Genomic DNA, 20,000 nt, shown 5'->3' with positions numbered 1-20,000 from the left:
CCCTTTTCCCTTCTCTTCTGTTTTCTGCAGTGAACACCTACCTCTTCATGATGCAAGCTCAAGGTATTCTGATCCGGGACAACATGAGAACAATAGGTGCTCAGGTGTATGAGCAGGTGGTTCGGAGTGCTTATGCCAAGAGGAATAGCAGCGTTAATGACTCAGGTATATTTTTAGTAAAGAAGTGGGCTGATTAGGATGTCTCCTTCCAGGAGAGGTAAATACAGTTGGAATAATTATTTTTGGTGGAAAAAAAGTACATGGTAAAAGAGGGAAGATTTGGCTGAGCCTTCCCTTAATCCTAAAAAAGAAGCTCTTGCAAAATGAATCTTTGTTCATTTGCTAACAGTGTATTAAGGGTGACTGGGTGATTCCCATTTCTCTTCTAGTACTTTTCCAAGAGGGGGAGGTAAGGACTATCTTTCAAGACCCCTTTTTGTCAGTGTAGTTGCCCCTAGTGGGAAGTTTAAGTATATTTTTAGGACACCAGCAAAACAGGAGCTCCAAAAGCTGTTTCTGGGAATAATTTGATTTCAAAAAGTGTATCCATACAACCAACAAGGAAAAACAGAACTTGGTTGGACTTCCTTACACTTATTATATGGCTTAACATTGTGGGGTTGATTTGTTTGTTTTGGTGTTGTAGTTATATGTGATGGTGTTGGTGACGGTTCATAGTATCTTCAAAGCAAATCTGGTCCTGGTAACCGTAAAGGAAAAGTTGCCTCAGTTCTGTTCCTCCTACTGGACTCTACTTGGATTTGTTCAGCCCAGTAGTAGGGCTTGTTTACCTCGTTGTTTATGAATGCTTTAATTGAAACTTAACAAATTTCCATTTCATAATATTCATGTAATCTGGAACAGTTTCCACAAATTACAAAAAGCAACTTCCAGAAGAAAAGTTTAATAGGTTACCTGGTTTACCTTCTCCACTCAGGTGTGGTTTTCATCGCTATATGACTGAGTTTGGTGGTCAGATTCATTCAGCTTTGAAGAAAGCTTTTCAGACTATTCAGCTAAACATAGCAATGATGGACACAGGAGTGAACATTGCTGCCTTAATCTTTGGAAGTTTTACCTGAGGTTTTTATTATCTTATAAGCACTAATTATATAAAGAGGATAAAAGAACACAGCAGTTAGATGACTTGCCTAACATTGTATTATAAGAACTTGTTCCTGAATCGTGGTTTTTTACTTTAACTATTTTTATAGAACTCTATACATGGCAAGTTCTTTACCTTTGAGAGAAAGCTATCTTTTTTATGTCTCTTTTTAACTCTCCCAAAAATTGAACATAGAAAGTATTTCCAGATGGTTAAATGGGACTGTCATGTGGGGCTTCTCCAGTCTGGTGAGGGATGGTTTTTATTTAAAAAATAAGTTCTGAGATTTCATTTGACTAAGCATTCACAATTTGCCTCATTTCTTTAACTGAGGACTAATGTGCTTTCCATTGGCTTCTTACAGAGTTCATTTAAGCCTAGTACAGTATTATAAAATATGTGTATTTTTAACAATATTCTTTCATTCATATCAGTCTTTTTTTCTTCTGTAGTAAGTTCTAAGATTGTCTAGAGCTTACTGCAGAATGTGAAATCGCTCTGCAAACATTACAGATGTGAGTTATTCTGTGGTGCTTGGGATCTCAAGAGAAAGCACTGCCTCTCAAAAGGAAGTTAAATCCTTAAGGTAATTGACCACATCCTAATTTATCAGTCTGCCCTACTGGCTAACTAAGCAGCAATAAAGGACTAAAGTTAGCAAACTGATACACTTTGATACTTCCTTTCTTTTTGTTTGGAAAGAGTAAGTAATTGGCTTTTCAGAGCTTTTTTTAAAGCCAGATTGTGGTCTCACTGGACAAATTGCCTGAGCTCTGAACCATACCCCGAGGAGGAATCCCGGTAGTTCCCAAAGGGAGAAGGCTGAGCACATTTTGGTTCCTAATTCATGCTGTGGTGTTAAAGTTTTGCAAATGATTCCCACACGCATTGTCTCACTTGACTTGAATAAGGCCCTGTCACATAGGCAGGATTTTATGTTACTGCTATTTTTCACATGTAGTACAAATAATCTTGGGGGTTTTGGAAGTGGCTTGGTCATGTAATTTTCCTAAATTCTGCCTCAGACCTGCTTCTTCTTGTGTGATGAAACTAGGGAGTCCTTTGACTATCATTCCAAAGCTCTTTCCCCATCTCTCTCTGGGTAAAGGACACTTGTGCTGTCAGGACATTTATCCATTCCAAGTGTTCATGCCTGTCCAAAGTTAAACAATGCTAGGACTTCTGTCTGGGCATTTGGTGAGGTGGTCTGTTATGTTTGGCAAGGCAGAAGTTAGAGGGGCATCCAGCAGCCCTGGTGTATATCTTGTAACATAGTTACAAGTGCTCATCTTGTAACACAGGCTTTCCCTAATTCCCTGAGGGGCTGTTGTCCTTGAAAACTGAGCACAGAGTGAACTGCACCCTTGGAAGGCATCCGGGGACCATTATTACTCTCCTTCCCAGCCCTCTGGTTGGAGTAATCATCCATTTTGCGTTATGTTTGTTTCCTTTGTAACTTGGAAGTCTTCGCCATTGGGGGTTTGTCTTGGGCTAGACACTTTACTGGCATTGTCGTGTGGAATCCTCACAAGAACTCAGTAACATAACTACCGTGTCCCCATTTTAGGGATGAAGAGGTCAGAGTACACAGGGGTCATAGGACTCAGTGCAGGAGTGGAGTGAGGATTTGCTGATCTCCGTGTCCCCTCACTCATTGCCTTTATCATCCTTGTGTCCCTAGTACCTTGCCCACCACCTAGCATGTAGGAGGTACTCAGTAAATGATTTTTGAGTGTATGAGCGAAGAGATTTAACAAGAAAGTGTGATTGAAGTGTAACCTAATGCTGAGATTACTTTTTTGATTGGCTTCTGTGTTAACTGGCATGTCCTTGGGGAATAAGAATTAAAAAGGAAATAGAGTTTCATTGGAAATGTACCCAGTGAAAACCCACCATTGTTAGTCATTGCAAAGCAGTGGTATGCCTAGCACAGTCAAGAAGCGGTATTCTGGGCCTAACTGCTGGGTAGATAGCTAGATAACCATCATTTCTGATCTGGCCTCCCTTCCAGGAACACTGTCTTGCCAAGAGTAGACCAGACCAAGAGAGAGTCCATGAGTTCCACTGCGCCACCCTGGAAAGAGTGCTGTGGCACACACCCACATTCAGAGGTCCTCATAGGCCAAGTGTAGCCAAAAAGCTTAGTGTGGTGTTGGAGAATGCTAGCTTTCTTCATACTGGAAAGCAAAAGTGGTGATTGTGTTATAAGATTGAACTTATGGGGATCAGGACTGTGAGCCTAGAAATAAGCCTGAAGTAATGACCTGAAGAAGCTTCTTGTTTGTCACTAAAGCCACCGGTACGTGAGATCGGGAATCCCGCCAAACTCTCTGAGCAGGGTGGGGAGATGCTCAGTGGAGTATCGGCATCAGATGTGAATTCTCTGGAGTCGTCCAGTTTGGCCACTTAGCATTATAGATGAGATGAGTGGGTGGGTGGCCTGGTGTTTCTCTTTCTTAAATATGAACTTCCGGGTGCCATTCTACCTAGTAGCTTTTAGCCAGAGGGAGATGTCTTACCTCTGTACACACGTGCACACAAACCTCCCCACACTCATGGCCCCATCCCCTTCTAGTCATATGCACGTCCTTCAAAACAGGTCTGTTGCTGTAAGGCAAATAAAATGAATGACGTTGTTGGCAGGGCACCTCACAGTATATTCAGTGGGCTGAGTATTCTTAACCTTCTCTCTAGTTTTTAAATGTTCAGTCTATAGTTTTCTTTATGTCTGCTGTCCAGTGTGTAGTCATCCTTAAGCATTGCTAACTGTGAATGCTAATTCTTTGTATCATAGATACTCGTTCTGATGTCTTTCTAGTATATATAAACCTCTACATTTCTCAAGCAGAGGCAAGTGTTGGGTCTTTTCTCAAATGTGGGGGGAAAGTGGTAGTTCTTCCTGCAAGCAGTAGGTCGGCACTTTCCAATTCCTGCTCAACTGGATTTGGTAATGCAAGGGAGAAAGCAGAGTTGTGTATTGGGGTAGCCAAATCAACCCAGGTGTACACTAGAAACCCCCCAGGGTGGGGGGACTTAAAAAAATACTAATGCCTGCACTGTCACTCCCAGTGGTTCTTACTTAATTAGTCTGGGGTGTAGCCTGGCCATTAGGTTTTTAAAAGCTTCTTAGATGATTCTAATGTACAACCAAGACTGCAGAACCACTGGTGTAAAGCCAGGTTGAATAATCAGGCCATTAGATTCTGCAGATAGTAAGGACACCTGTTGTTTCCCATTTTGCAAATAAATATAAAAGCAGCTGCCTTCATCACCCTACCTCCCTCGCTGGAGGAACATGTCCTGATTTGAAATAGATTAGATTTAAATTAAAAAGCAAAGCTTGTGGCCATAGAAATTCAGCAGGTTTGTTTTTTTCTCTCAGTAGTTCCCTCATTCAGTAGGGACATGCTTTAGAAAAATAAGAATCCGTATGTGGAACCCCTGCGGAAGGCAAGTAGTATGATGTGCCTCTTTCTGGGCAGCTGGAGAGAACTAGAACCCAAAGATAACAGTGCACAGTTTTACCAGTTTGTGAGCAATTAGTTTCCTGTCCCTCTTCCACTTACTTAAAAGGCTTCTATTGCTGGTGAGAAAGTAGTTTTTATTTAAAATTTTATGTGAATAATTTCAAATTATAAGTGAGGGCTTTTGTGGGGGTTTTTTCCTCCCAAATTGTAAGGCACAGTTATGGAGGACTCCTACTTATGAGTTGTGTATTGTGTGTTTAATGACATCATTAGGTTACTGGTCAGAAGGAAAAATACATGGTGTTTTGATTTGTTTCATGCTAGTTGCTGCCAGGCTTATTACATTAGTGTTGAAAGGAAGCAGAAAGGAAATTCATCTGTCTTGAAATCCCCCAAAATGGGATCATTAACGTTAGGAAGTGTCTTGTCTCCTCTCCTACATGTTTGTTTGTTTCTTTAACTTATTTCCTGTTTAGGTTGTAGCCTAAGGCATGGTTTTATCATTGCCTGGAATTATTTTTCTCTTCTGTTGGTTTGCTATAATATTATAGTACCTCTGGGAATTTCTTTGCCTTCTAGGCAAATGTAATTACTGTGATGCTGTTTCTAATCAGCTTCTCCCTTCACACATACATAGACCTATCATGTACATATACATTGTCGTGTGGAATCCTCACAAGAACTCAGTAACATAACTACTGCGTCCCCACGGTACACATGAAAACCTTAAGATTTTCTAGTACACATGAAAACTTTAAGATTTTTTTTCCTTAGAAGAACACATTAGGGTGTGTATGTGTCTATATTTGTATAAAGTTAAGAAGCAAAATTAGAGTCATCCAGAGTAGCGGTTTGTATTGGAGGTTCTCTTGACATACCTTTTTGAACTATTAATACATTAGAAAAAGGATCAGTTTAGGACAGGTTTGCATGTGTGAACTGAGGACTTTGGGGCTAATTTCTGTGTAAATGTCATTTTACTTTTAGGGTTCATGCTGGCTTGGTTTATGTGTTTATAGAAATGCAGGCTTAGTGTTTTTCAGGAAATCTGCAACTAAAAAGGACAGAAAGCACTCTGTTTCTTTCTTCCCCTGTTGAAAGACTTAAAATTCTCTTCAAGTTGCCTCTCATTGAGTTTTGTCCTTTGAGTATTGTAGAGTAGGCAGCCATGTGCCTGTATTAAAGGATACACTGTAATAGCCACTTGATTCTTGGAAGACCTCTCATAGTGCTTTAAAAAAGAAATGAGTTGAAGATTCTAGAATTCCAGGGTGTGAAGTAAATTTGAATGGGATGTTTTACTTTTCATAGAATCACCATGACTCCAAATGGGTTATTGAGAGCGATGTTAATACTCTGAAGAAATAGTACAGTGTAATGGAAAAATCACTAACCCAGAGTTTAGTTGGATTTCTGTCACGCATTAGCCAAGTTTCCTCGTATGAATTGTGTATATGGTGCCTCAGTTTCTTTATCTGTAAAAAAAAAAGAAGTTGGGCACCCTTCCTACAGTTTCCTAGGAAAAGAGCATCTGCATCACACTTTTAAACCTCCCTTAGAAAGACGGCAAAGAGGGGTATGTGTGTGTACGTACACGTGCATGCACGTCTGATAGCCTAAACCCTTAAGAATGAGGATAGGAAAGGAGACCACAGCAAAAATATCTTGGAAGTGAAAAAACAGGTGGAACAGTGATAAAGGATTTAACAGATCCAAGAAAACTGACTGTTAATTTGGCAGCAGAGAAAGCTAGCAACCACTCCATTTTATATCCCAGAATCCTCCAGGATTAGGAATTAGCAGTCCTCCCAGGAATTAGCAATATCAGATTCTTTTGGAGATAAGAATAAAGGTGGCAACTGAGATAATGGTTGGAAGCTATTTCAGAAGGAGGGTCCCTTTCCCCATCCTGCCAAAGGACTTGCACACTTGATAACCTCTAGATATGGTAAAACTGAGGGTCCTTCAACTGGGGGACACCTGGCTTAGCTCAGGGTGCCCCCAGGCCTTTACTCTTCCTCAATTCCAGGACTGCACCATTCTTGCAGGAGACTAGGAGACTTCCCTGGGGAATCTGACCAGAACAAGAGGAAAGACCCTAGATGTTGACGCAGGAGGTTTCCAAACCAGATTTCCAGGCAGAACACCCTACGGTGAAGAGCCGCAGTCCGAACCCTTCCAGTTAGCTGATTCGTGCCCACTCTAAAATACTAGCAGATGACCAAGAGTCACTGTGCTAGAGCTCAAAACAAACCAGCAGCAGCAAACTGGAAGACACAGACCATGCTGGGAGAAGACGATGTAAAGCAGCCACTGCATACTTATCAAGGGCAAGAGGAAAGGGATTGCAAACACAAAACAGCAGAAATGATAATAAAGGGAGGCTGGGTAAAATTTCTTAGGAGGTAGAGCAGAAAAATGGCAAAATGGAAAGTAGGATGAAAAAAGATGAGAAAATTAGAAGACCAGGAGGTCCAACATCTAAGTCATGTTTTCTCTTCTCCAGAAAGAGAGCACAGAATACAGAAGGGAGGAACTGATCACCACAATAATATTTTCTCCCTGTCCCAAATTCTAGAGCAGGGAGACATGAATTTCTAGACTTTAAAGGCCTGCCAAATGACTGCTAATGTGGCAGCAGAGAAAACCAGTATATCCCTAGCCAGCACACTGGTATGAAATTTCTTGAACCAAAAGAAAGTTCTTTACACTTGCAAGAAAAAGAAATTAGTGGTCAACTTTTACAAAGGTCAGGAATTAGAATGGCTTTGGACTTACAGGCACTGTGGAATCTGAAGGCAAATGGGATGGCACTTACATAACTCTAGTGAAAAATTATTGCTAGCCTAGAATTCTGTAAACCCAGCCAGTCTGTGAATCCACTGAGGAAGAATAAAAACATATATTCATGGTTTCAGAGTCACTTCCCATTCCCTCTTCTTAGGAAGCCACATGGAGGATGTGTTCCAGCAAGAAAAAGGGAGAGGTTGAACTTGGGAAAAACGAGAATTGATACTGTGGAGATTTCAAGCTATACTACAAAACTACTCTGATAAAAACAGTATGGTACTGACAAAGAATAAACACATGTAGATCAATGGAACAGAATGTAGAGTCCAGAAATAAATCCATGCATATATAGTCAATATGTGACAAAGGAGGCAAGAATGTACATTGCGGAAAGTACAGTCTCTTCATTAAATGGTGTTGGGAAAACAGGATGGAAGAGAATGAAACTGAATCACTGTCTTACACTATACACAAAAGTAAACTCTAAATGGACTAAAGACCTAAATATAAGACATGAAACCATAAAACTTACAGAAGAAAACATAGGCAGAAATCTCTTGAATATCAACTTGAGTAATTTTTTCTGGATACATCTTCCTGGGCAAGGGAAACAAAAGCTGAAAAACTTCTGTACAGCAGAAGAATCCATCAATGAAACAAAAAGGCAGCCTACTGTATGGGAGAATATATTTGCAATGATATATCTGATAAAGGGCTAATATCCAAAATACATAACTCATACACCTCAACACCAAAAAAACAGAAATAGACTCATGCACTAAGAAGAAACTAATGGTTACCATGGAGTTAGGAGTTGGAGTGAGTGGGTAAACAGGTAAAGGGGATAAAGAGGCACAAAATCTCAATCATAATATAAATTAGTCATGGGGATGAACATATAGAGAATATATATAGTCCATAATTCTATAACATCACTCCACATTGACAGATAGTAACTACATTAGTTGGGGTGAGCATCTAATAATGTACTTAACTGTTGAATCACTGTTGTATACTTGAAACCAATATAATACGGTATATCAACTGCACTTCAACAAAATAATACTAGAAGAGACTATCCAGCACTTGCTTCTTTCAGTGAGTTCAAGTGAATACCAAACTCTAATTTTAAAAAAACCCACTGTAGAGAGATGCAGGGGATCTTGAGGTCGCTGCCACTGAGGAGGGGAGGTCCGAGGACAACAGCTGCACATTAGGCACAGAGGACAGCCAGTCCAGGTGCAATGGGTCACATGTGCTGCACCCCCTTTGGGGAGATGATGCTGAGAGAACACCTGAGCCTGTGAGAGTCGAAAGAGGAAATACAGCAGGAAAGGCCTAGTGTTGGGTTAGTCATGATGCCACATAAAACTGAGCAAACAGAAAACAAAACAGTAACTGAGGAGGAGAGGAAGAGTGATCATACATTTCTCGGCTCTAAATAGTATTTAAAGAATGGTCATATTAAGACTGAAGATGATGATGGTCCCACCCGCTGCAGGGAGGTGGAGGACAGGACAGGTATGTGTGTAGTGTGAGCAGGGGAGGAAGGAGCACAGTCTCCACCCCCCATAGTGGAACCTCAACAGACAAGGCCTGAAACGGCAACATCAAGATTGACTGTGTAGGCCAATGTACAGGTGGCTAAAAGAAGTGAAAATAGTTCCTTAAGGGAGTAAGACATGGAAGAGGGAGTGCTGTTTATAAAATTATGTTGTAGACTTGGTTGATTGTCAGCTGAGTACATAAAAAGCTACAATCACAATAAGAACAGAAACACCCAGTAAAATGGTATCTGGTTAATATATTTTTTTTATGGGTTCAAATTTTTAACTGCAGTGAAGAGCTAATCCAGAGTCCTGATTCAACAAAAGATGATATCAAAGAAAAATGTTTCTTTGGTATGCATCTAAGAATTGTCTAATTGATTACAGGTCCAGTCTTTTTTTCTTACCTTTCTAGATTATCCACTTGACTTGAACCACAGCGAAACCTTCCTTCAAACCACAACTTTTCTTCCTGAAGATTTCACCTACTTTGCAAACCATACTTGCCCTGAAAGGCTCCCTTCCATGAGTGAGTAGAGCTCTCGCTTATCTTCCTCTGCCTTTAAAACTGATGTGTATTTTTATTTGATTAAAATATAAGGGGGCGTGTTCTTGACCTCCAGTATGTCTGCCTATATAGAGAATACAAATGCTTCCCTGCCATTGGAAACAGGAATTATGGAAGTTACTTGTGTCCTGATGCCTCTTCAGCCCTTCTGCAAGGTTGCCTGTGTTCTTGGTGCTATTTTTGCCAGTTTTCACTCTTTGCATGTGCCACCTCCTTTGTAACTAGGGGTCCATTAAGATATCCTAGAGAAAGTACAAGCAGCCAGCTTGGGCTTCTATTATAAATGTCACACTGATTGTAACTTCTTCGATACAAGAGAAGTTACTTTCTTAAAGTCCCAGTTCAAAAAATTCTTGAATCGATCTTTTCTTTCTCTCTTTTCTCTTGGAATCTCATGTGTAATCTAAAGATTCGACAACGAAGTGTTAGCCTTTTCCTGCCCTTTTGGGCTTCTCAGGCAGTTCTGCTTCTTGACTTAAGTCAGAGATGATGAGTGTTGAGTTTGGATGTCACCAGTCAGGGTCACTGAAAAATGGAGTGGGACAGTGTGTCTATACTTGTCCCAGGAGCATGCAGGGTTGGCTCCAAGCTCAGTCATTTCTCCTTTGTCTTTGAGTTCAGCTGCCGCTTTACTTAGTCTTGATTTCTTTCTGTGCCCTTGGCAGAAGCAGAACTCTCAAGTCTTCATTTCTTAATTTGCTGCTTTTCCCAGGAAGAGTGAGCAATTGAAATGCAGTGAGTAGAGAAGCAGAGAAGGGTCTCCCATTGCTGTTAAAAGCAAAATCAGCTGAAAAAGGCATTGAACTTTTCCAGAGAATCATACCCTGAACATAGGGAGAAAGAATCTTTTGTTTTCTGGCCTCTTAATTCTCCCTCCCCACTGTCTGTTCAGAGGGCCCAATAGACATAAACATGAGTGAAATTGGAATGGATGACATTCATGAACTCTTCTCCAAAGACCCAGCCATCAAGCTCGGAGGTCACTGGAAGCCTTCGGATTGCATGCCTCGATGGAAGGTAGGGTGTGAAGTCAGACCCTACTGGACATGCCAGTGTTCCAAATAACCACGGGATTTGCTGACTATGACATTTCGTAATTTTGTGCCCTACCACCCAAACCAAGTGTTTGCAGTTGATGGAAACATTTTGGAGGAATAGGTTTCCCTGAGGACTTTTCTGTAGCTGTAGAATTTGCATTGTTCTGATGACCAAGCCAGGACCCTTTTGTCTCCTTTACAAGACTGTTGGCTAAGCAAGGGGGAGGGTTGGTAGGTCTCTTGGGACACTTTTGCAGAAGCCATCTTCACAAATTCAGTGCTTCATGCCTTATTTGGCATTACTGTTGAGTTTTATTGGAATAAAAAGTGGACTTAAACTAGATTGACACTGGCAAGTGCTTGGTGTTTCTCTGCACAACTATAGTCAGGAGACATCAGTAGTGAGGATCAAAGTTATGACACCAGCTTAAGGCCATTCTCCAACAAGCATTAAAGCATTTACTGTGTACCAGCCCTGTGAGCTACTGTGGTGCAGTAACTGATGCAGGTCTGGGACAGAGCAGTGCTTAAAACCCATCACTAGGGGTGTAAATCAATTTAATGACCAGCATTTTTTTTTAAAGTGTATACACAAGCACATATATATAAAGTGCATCACACATTGTAAGGAAAAGTAACTTTGTGAAGTGTATTTCAGTTGCATGTTTATATATCTGGATAGATTTGTGTACTGGGTCACTGTGTAGAATATATGACTTCCTCCAGGATGTGGTCCAGAATTTCATTCATTCAACAGGCCCACTCTGTACACATTATGGCAAGTGTAAGAACAAGGTCCACTTACTCCCAAGAGAGTTAACTGGCCAACGTGAGTTTTCATTTAGAGGAGGTTGGGGACAAGGCAGCCTCCCCAAACTCCCTGAGAGTTGGTTACCGATTCTGCAGAGTGTCCTACAAAGCAGAAGTTGAGGGGGACTAAAGGGCAACTTCCTTTTGCTGTGACCCACTCCAGGTGGCGATCCTTATCCCCTTCCGGAACCGCCATGAGCACCTCCCAGTCCTGCTCAGACACCTGATTCCCATGCTTCAACGCCAGCGCCTGTGGTTTGCATTTTATGTGGTTGAACAAGTGAGTGTTCTTTCTTTTCTATTCTTTCTCTCCTGACACATCAATTTAGAATGCTTCAAGCTAATCCATGTTTGGTGCAAAGAGCCAATGAAACTGAAATCTTAAAGACTGAGTCATTCATTCATAGGTGAGAAGGTTTTACCCTTGAACAAAGGCCTCTTGTTTGGTAATTTTGCTAGTGCTGCTCTGGGTGGTGTTTTCAGGCTCCAGACCCAGGAAAGATAAGGAACCACAAGTAAGAGTAGCAGTTTTGTTCTCTGTTCCCTTTATGGAGCTGGGTCCTCTTCCAAATGCTGTTACGTGGTTGAATGTCTGCCCTTACCAACAGTCTCAGGAGAGAGGAGTGTGGATTTATGATCATCATCCCTTTCATTTCTAAGGAACTGGGGGTCAGAGGCAAGTTACATGTGAGTCCTGATGAGTGGTGCTGAGCTGCTCAGCTTCTGGCCCAGGGGTCTCTCTGGCTGGGTTTCTATATGCTCTCCCTTAGGCAGGCTGAGGCAGCCAAGATTTTGCTTCGAGTCCTTTTATAAAGTTCTGCTTCTTGTAGGTTGGCACCCAACCCTTTAATCGAGCCATGCTTTTCAACGTCGGTTTTCAAGAAGCAATGAAGGACTTGGACTGGGACTGTCTTATTTTTCATGACGTGGATCATATACCAGAAAATGATCGTAACTACTATGGGTGTGGACAGATGCCAAGGCACTTTGCGACTAAATTGGACAAGTATATGTATCTGTGAGTCTCATTTCCTCTTAATTAAAGAGGTTGAATCTAAAAGACTGGTGAGAGATGGAAAGATGGCAAAACCCGATTAGCTCCAACCCAAAGGTCCACCAGCTAATGAACAAGGGTGGTACATCCATAACAAGGGAATTCAGCTTATCAATAGAAAGGAATGACATACCGAGACATGTGACAACACGGGTGAACCATGGAAACATGCTAAATGTGAAAGAAACTGATTACAAAAGACCACATATTGTATGATTCCATATATGAAATGTCCAGAATAGGCAAATCTTTAGGGAAGAAAAGGGAATCATGGTTACAGGTTTGAGGGGAATAGGGGTAAAGGAGGAATGACAGCTAATGGATACAAGGCTTCTTTTTCGGGTGGTGAAATGTATTGAAGTTGATCGTAGTCATGGTTACACAACTTGTCAATAAAAAACCCATTGGGTTATATACTTTAAATGGGTGAGTTCCATGGTATGTCCATTATGGCTCAAAAGTTGTTATGAAAAAATCAATTAACTACTCCGGTTGATGTATCTCAGCACTAGGAAACCATTTCAGGTGGTTCAGGGCAATAGCACAGAGAGTATTGTTTTACTTACGACTTCACTCTCCAGTTGGATGGTCTGTTCTGGGGAAAAAAAATCACCCTTTAATGCACAGATGATTGATCTATACATCTTTTCTTAGGCTTCCTTATACCGAGTTCTTCGGCGGAGTGAGCGGCTTAACAGTGGAACAGTTTCAAAAAATTAATGGCTTTCCCAATGCTTTCTGGGGCTGGGGTGGAGAAGATGACGACCTGTGGAACAGGTACTGCCTTATCTTCTGGTGTCTTCTAAAAATGCTACTTGAGACTCCAGACCAGCATTACCCAGTAGAAATATGATACAAACCATGTATGTAATTTAACTGTTCTAGTAGCCACATTGAAAAAGGTGAAATTAATGCTAACATATTAATAAAATATGTTGATAATATATTTATCATAACATATCCAAGATAATGTCACTTAAACATGTAATCAATATAAAATGTTAATGAGACATTTCACATTCATTTTTTTCTCACTAAATCTTTGAAATCTGGTGTGTATTTTAGACTCATAGGCACATTTCACTAAAACCTCCACAAACCAGAGGTCAAATATTAGTGATAGGTATACACAGATTTATCCATACTACCAGATAAGGTTTGTATTTTACAGGTTTTTATGAACAGTCCTGTGTGTGAGTAATACAGACAAATATTTTTACAGAGTAAGTAAGTGTAATTAAGTAGAAACCTAGTAAGGGACAAATAAGCAGAAGAAATTCCACCTTGTATCTGTTTATATTCTAGATCATCTTTAAAAAAGAAGGTACATGTTGGTTGTAAATTACAAAGTAATATTTCCTGGTAAAAATTCAAATGATTTAAAAGTGCATAAACCAGAATATAAATCTCAATCCCCACTGGTATCTTATTTCATTCCCAGCAAGTAGTCATTTTAACAAGCTCTTTCTTTCTATTCTACCCATTCATATAAAAACAACCCAGACACTTCCCTTCTCCCCATCCCACCATGTTCATAGGGAGAACCACTTCACTATTTTTAGCAGCTGTGGTATTCCTTCATTTTGATGAACAGGAATTTATTTTAATCCTTTCCTCTTGGTGAACATTGCAGTTTACAGTTTTGACATTGTTTGGTCATATGTGCAAATACTTCTTGAGATAATATTCCTAGTTGTGGAATTGCAGAGTCAAGAAGTAAATGTACCTTTAAATTTTGATCGTTATTACCATGTTTTCCTCCAAAAAGAGATCACAAAAAGATTCTGTCCAACCATGCACCAGCATGCCCATTTTCTTACACCACTGCCAATATCGGATTGTAAACCTTTCAAATTCTTGCCACGTTTCAGCCCTTAAGGAGCCACACGTGGCTTGTGGCTACTGTGTTGAACATAGCAGCTCCAGACAGTTCTTTCTCAGTCCAAGAGGTAAAAAGTGGCATCTTATCCTTTTAATTATGGACCTCTTAACCCAGTAAAGATGAACAGCTTGGCTCATTTGATTGGTCTTTTAATCCTTTTGAGCTCTCCCAGGATCTGTCATAATTCTCACCTGGCTCTCTCCCCAGCTCAGCAGGGACCCTTCCAGTGCAGGAATATGGCTGGCTTTCCCCAGCACCCAGTATGATTCCAAGCACACAGTGGGCATTGCATATATATTTATCAAATGAGTGTGAGAACACATCTTCATACATCCCATAAAATGGGAGTATAATTTGAAGTCAACAGGTGGATGCTGAATAATATTTTCCCACATTTTAAAAATATGAAAATGCCATAAATTTCCCATAGAAATCCACATTCTTCCTCCATGTATTAATTATTTCTTGGAGCCTTATCAATTTTCTGGTAAACCCAGCTTGGGAAATCTTATCTTTATCATATTAAGGATAAGTATCCTGAACACCTCCCCTTAGAGTTGACCTTTCATAAATGAAGTTTTACATCTAGATCAGGTAAATGAGTTCCTTTCCTTGGTGATGGGGAAGGTGGGCAGAGACATAAGTTCTCCCTAAGTAGGGAAAATACATTGCAACTCTGACTTGGCTGGCTCACTTTATAGCACGTCATGGAAGCGAAAGGTGCTGTCCACCAGCGAGAAGATACTTGTGACAGGACCCAAGCCACCCAGCTGAGAGAGGTGGCTCGTGCCCTTGCCTGCCGGGGACACTTGCTCTTGTGCCTGGCACAGAACCTGAGTCAAACCCTACACTCAAGAATTTTGAATTTCTTTTTTTTTTTTAATTGAAATACAATTTATATACAATATTATATTGGCTTTGAGTTTCTTTAAGAATTTAGAATTTCCTCTTTTTCAAAACTCTTTTTGTGTTGTAGACTTTACTAAAACCATGAACTTATCCAGAGGGTAGCAATTTGAATATTTAGATGTAGAAGAGGTTCTGTCATTAACTTGGGGTTTTTCAACTTCGGCATAGGTTTGATCACTTACAGGACATGATCATTTTATCTCAAAGCCTGTTCTCTTTGTCTTGGACAGAGTACAGAATGCAGGCTATTCTGTAAGCCGGCCGGAAGGTGACACAGGGAAGTACAAGTCCATTCCTCATCACCATCGAGGAGAAGTCCAGTTTCTGGGAAGGTTGGTGCAGTGTATTTATTACTCTTACAAATATCCTCTATACTTTGTGTTTCCAGATGTCCCAGAGCATATTATAACCCCTCGTCTTATCCCACCTCCTCTCCCAGGTCCTGTTCGGACAGCTGTTGCATAGTCCTATGGGTATTTAACTACAAGGTAGACACTTGGGGGTGAAGTCAGACCATTGGTGAACTTTGATAGTAAGATCTTTTAAGGAAATCACCCATTTTGCATCTGAAGCTGTGTAGTCTCCTCTGTAGCCTTCAGGGAGTTGGAGAAAAATCCACTGGGGTAAAAGGTCCCTGTATAACTTACACTGACGTGACATGGTAGAGTTGGCACCCTTTCCAGGAACTCTGGTTCTGGAAGGGTGTCCCAGCTTCTCACTGTGTGGTTGCTGTTGCTTTGTTACCTCTTCACTTTCACTAAGGAAATTCCAGATCGGACTAAGTGGGGCATGTGACGGGCTGACATCTCTGTGTTCTCAGGAGTGGCTCTTTTTCTCTTTTGTTAACTGAGGAGGACTGTTCTCTAGACAAGCGATCCTGACTGCATCAACTATGTTTTCATGGGAGTAAGAGGGCACTGAATATAGGCTCTGACCTTCCTCAACTGACATATTTTTAATATCTGACCTCCCATTTCCCTACCCCATGACGTTGGGCGAGTCACTTACCACTGTGAGCCTTGGTTTCCTCACTTGGCTAAGGACAGGTGCATTAAATGAAATACTGTGAAAAATAAGGCACATGTATATGAAGTAGGGGGTGTCTCTAGTAATTGCATTTAGCATGGAGAAGCTCAGCATCCAGTCACCGCCTGTGGCACAGAAGTCCACCTTGGGGTCTGCCCCCACCTGCCGTCACCCTGATCCAACCTGTGTCACGAGGAAGATGGGCCCTCGCTCAGAGCCACCCCTCTGTTCTCTGCTTACGCAGGTATGCTCTGCTGAGGAAGTCCAAAGAACGGCAAGGGCTGGATGGCCTCAACAACTTGAACTACTTTGCAAACATCACATACGACGCCTTGTATAAAAACATTACTGTCAACTTGACACCCGAGCTGGCTCAGGTGACCGAGTACTGAGCTGAGGAGAAAACACAGCGTTTGCTTTACCCACCACCACCAGGAAAGCAGCCTGACGAGAGGTCTCAGCGCTCCACACGGGAAGAGAACAGAAATACAGCATCTAATGAAGGGTCACATGGCTCGAGGAAAAACTGTGAACAGAGCAGACGCACAAAACGCCTCCACCGTGTGGACCCCCTGGGACTGAGGGAGAAAGCTGGCAACGTCCCTCGTCTCTTCACAAGACAGACGCCTGTCCTGCTGCTCAGCTCCCTGTCTCCTCCCCCACGTCCCGTCTTAGCCACAATCTGCAGAACCAGAATTGTGGTGTGTCACAGTCCCGCCTCGGAGCCTGTCCTGTGAATGGCCTTTGGAGCGCTTGGGCCTCGAAGGCCAAGAGGCGAACCCACCACAGGGCAGCTGCGTTTCAGGAGGAGTAAATGAAACTCCGCACACCATTCTTCTCCATCTCTGGTGTTCTCTTTGGTTTCATTTTTTAAATACAATTTACCTGCTTTGGGTGGGGGTTGAGGGTGGCAGGGAGGGGTTGGGAAGATAAATAGACATATAACAATCACTTCTTGAAGAAGTATAACTGTAAATAAGCCATGTAAAATGCCTTTTTAAAATTTAATTTTATAGCTGGCTCTAATTCAAACTGAGTATTTATACATTAGATCACTATTTGGTTGGCAAATGTGGGAACTCGGTTAAAATGCAGTGGAAGAATATCATCTCCCAAATTGCTGTCACTTTGGAAGAGAGTGGATATAGGGCATGTCTCAAAAAGAACAAAACAGGCCCAACTTTATCACTGGAAGCTAATCTCTTCTGCCCCCTCCCGTCCCTCTCTTCCAAAAGTCTTGCTTTTGACTTTTGCTCTGGATTCCCTCTTTCCTGGTGGGCACAGACCCTGAACCCAGTCTCTTGCTAAACAGGAGTCTGCTGTTTCAGAGCAAGCTGCTCTCCCTGCTCAAAGCAGATTCAGGGGCTCACTGTGCACGCGCGTGCGCACGCACACACGCACGCACGCACACACACACATGCACGCACACACACATGCACGCACACACACTTCATCATCATTTAGAAGGGAAGGGGTTTGGGCCTCTTCTTTCATCCTTCTCTTTCTCTTGTGAAACGTGGCCCAATTTCTGAACTCTGTGCCTAAATTACCAACAATCTTCAGTGATGCCTCTGAATATTTCCCTTTTTGGTTTCTGGAAAGGTTCTTTGTTGATATTAGCTAGTACATAGAACTATTAGCTAGTACATAGAACTAATGAGCAATTGAATTAATGAAGGATTCAGTCAGGGAGCAGGAGATACCGATGTGCTGTGGGTCAGCTGGAATCCAGGTTAGAGCAAATCAGAGCTTTGAAATCAGATTAACAGCTTCAGGATAGGAGAGCCCAAGTGCTCTGTTCACACCCCTGTGCTTTTCGAAGTCACAGTCTAGATTGCATTTGAATTTGTGCCTCTGTTTTCCATGAGCCAAATCCCTGAAGTCATAGTCTTGTATTCTGAATTCGGAAAAATGCCAGTTTTTTCCCCTCCTTTTCCATAAGACATATTTATATATTGTGATGAAGAGTACTTTGTAAAGAGTACTTCGTATTTTTTTTAATTGCCTTCTTTGCCTCAACTTCCTTAATTTTCATGGTTTACATGGACGATGTGCGTGTAGGGGGTATATTTGTATATATATGTGTGTGGGTTGGGGTCTTTTCCATTGCATATGTTGGTTTCGTGGACATATGATCCCCACAGGCTGTGGGAGTGATTGGCCAGGCCTTGTTTATTGTTCATGTTTTCGTTCTTTTAAAGAATACAGTGGTATGTAGAAAATAAATTGCATCGCAGAGCTCTTATCAGCTTGTATGAGAGAGCAGGCTCCTGCCCTTGAAAATGCTGGTAAGTTGTATCATATGTTTTAAAAGAACTTTGAGCATTTCATGCTTTGAAAGACCTTTATGAGGGAACATTACACACAGAAATTCATTTGATTTTCCTTTGAATTATGGTGCCTACAGCAGTTAAGATTTCTTTCTTCTTTCCTCCCCCCACACCCTCAGGCCTCTAGCCAGCCTTGGCTTCTGTCACTGAAGGCTGTGAGCTGCTTTCGGTATGACAAAACTTTGATGTCATTTGGAAGAATTTGCCGAACAGACTGATTCTTGGTTAAAGATGATCTGTGCATACATGGCAGTGTTGTAAAATAATCTTGTTTGAAGCTTTTTCATAACATATTTACCACCAAGAACAAAATGTTGACAAAAGGCTGACACCTGATTTAAAAACAAATGCTAATTTGATGACAAAAGGAAAAGGTTTTTTTTCACTGCTCAAGTAAGGCCACTATTTTATAATCACATGTACTTTTGGTTTTATTAGTGTAAAACCTCTTTGCACTGTTAGTAGTCAGTTAGCCACCAAGTTGAGTATTGTATGGGAAACAGAATTTTAAAACATATCGCCAGGCCCAAGTGCTGTTAATGGTGTGAAATTCTCATGTTAAGAAAAAAAGAACAATAAGATCCAAATAAGATCTTGTGCTTATTTTGGCCGCTGAAATTCTTTCAGGCTGCTGATGGGTGACTCCTTAAATGGCCTTGCCTTTGATGGCTGTGGCAGGGAAAGGTTTCTCCTTCCACACTGTTCTATTTTGGGGGTTAGGGAGGGGTCATTATTCACAAAATCATTTTGACATTAAGGGACTCTTATGTTAGAGCTCCTCTACCACAGACATTAATAGCTGTACAACATTCACCTGTACTGATTGTATCCACTCACCGGTGACGATGGCATTGAACGTAGCTAGCTTATTTCCATCACTACTTTTTTGTTTTTGTTTTTGAGCTTGCTCTTATGTTTTAAGAGGTGTCAGGGGTACATTTTTGCACTGAAATCTAAAGATGTTTTAAAAAACACTTTTCACAAAAATAGTCCTTTGTCATTACATTATTTACTCATGTGTTTGTACATTTTTGTATGTTAATTTATGAATGATTTTTTCAGTAAAAAATACATATCCCAAGAACCAAACCTTGGTGGTCGTGTCTGTCTCTGTAGGGCAGTTTGGCTTCTTGGGGCTTTTCCTTTCCTTTCTCTTGGGAGTTTGTCTCTGGTGTGTTGCTTCAGGTAGCTCCCGCTTTGCTCCGCCAGCCTCTGGTGCTCCCGAGAGCCACTGCCCACTGCCCACCTGACCCGTGCAGCCAGACCAGGGGAGCAAAAAGCTCAGCATGGAACCCTCTGTGCTCTCCAGGTATCCTCCCACACTTGGGAATTCTTTCAAGAACCGGCCCTGGGGAAGTCCGGTCAGGTTGCATAAGCCACCTGGGCAATGGGGCGGGGGGGAGGGGGAGATGCAGTTTGGATCAGAAAGTCCTCTGGGGCCAGAACTGAGTGTGCCATCTGCCTGATTTTGCTCT

General features: G+C 41.5%; 1 protein-coding gene across 2 annotated transcripts in view; it reads left to right on the top strand.

Annotated features, from left to right (window-relative positions):
* B4GALT5 (beta-1,4-galactosyltransferase 5) overlaps positions 1-19,614 on the top strand; it is a 70,057-nt gene extending 50,443 nt beyond the window's left edge. For both annotated transcript variants that reach the window (XM_036902017.2, XM_036902019.2), the window contains 8 exons: positions 31-165; positions 9,325-9,438; positions 10,370-10,494; positions 11,488-11,604; positions 12,155-12,342; positions 13,033-13,155; positions 15,400-15,501; positions 16,440-19,614. In XM_036902017.2, coding sequence (XP_036757912.2) covers positions 31-165; positions 9,325-9,438; positions 10,370-10,494; positions 11,488-11,604; positions 12,155-12,342; positions 13,033-13,155; positions 15,400-15,501; positions 16,440-16,587 — 1,052 coding nt within the window. In that variant the 3' untranslated portion in view covers positions 16,588-19,614. The remainder of the gene's footprint in view (positions 1-30; positions 166-9,324; positions 9,439-10,369; positions 10,495-11,487; positions 11,605-12,154; positions 12,343-13,032; positions 13,156-15,399; positions 15,502-16,439) is intronic.
* The last annotated feature ends 386 nt before the right edge of the window (positions 19,615-20,000 follow it).

The sequence above is a fragment of the Manis pentadactyla genome, chromosome 5, assembly GCF_030020395.1.
Source record: "Manis pentadactyla isolate mManPen7 chromosome 5, mManPen7.hap1, whole genome shotgun sequence".
NCBI lineage: Eukaryota > Metazoa > Chordata > Mammalia > Pholidota > Manidae > Manis > Manis pentadactyla.
The sequence above is the reverse complement of the archived record's forward strand: the minus strand, read 5'-3'. Positions and strand labels throughout refer to the sequence as shown.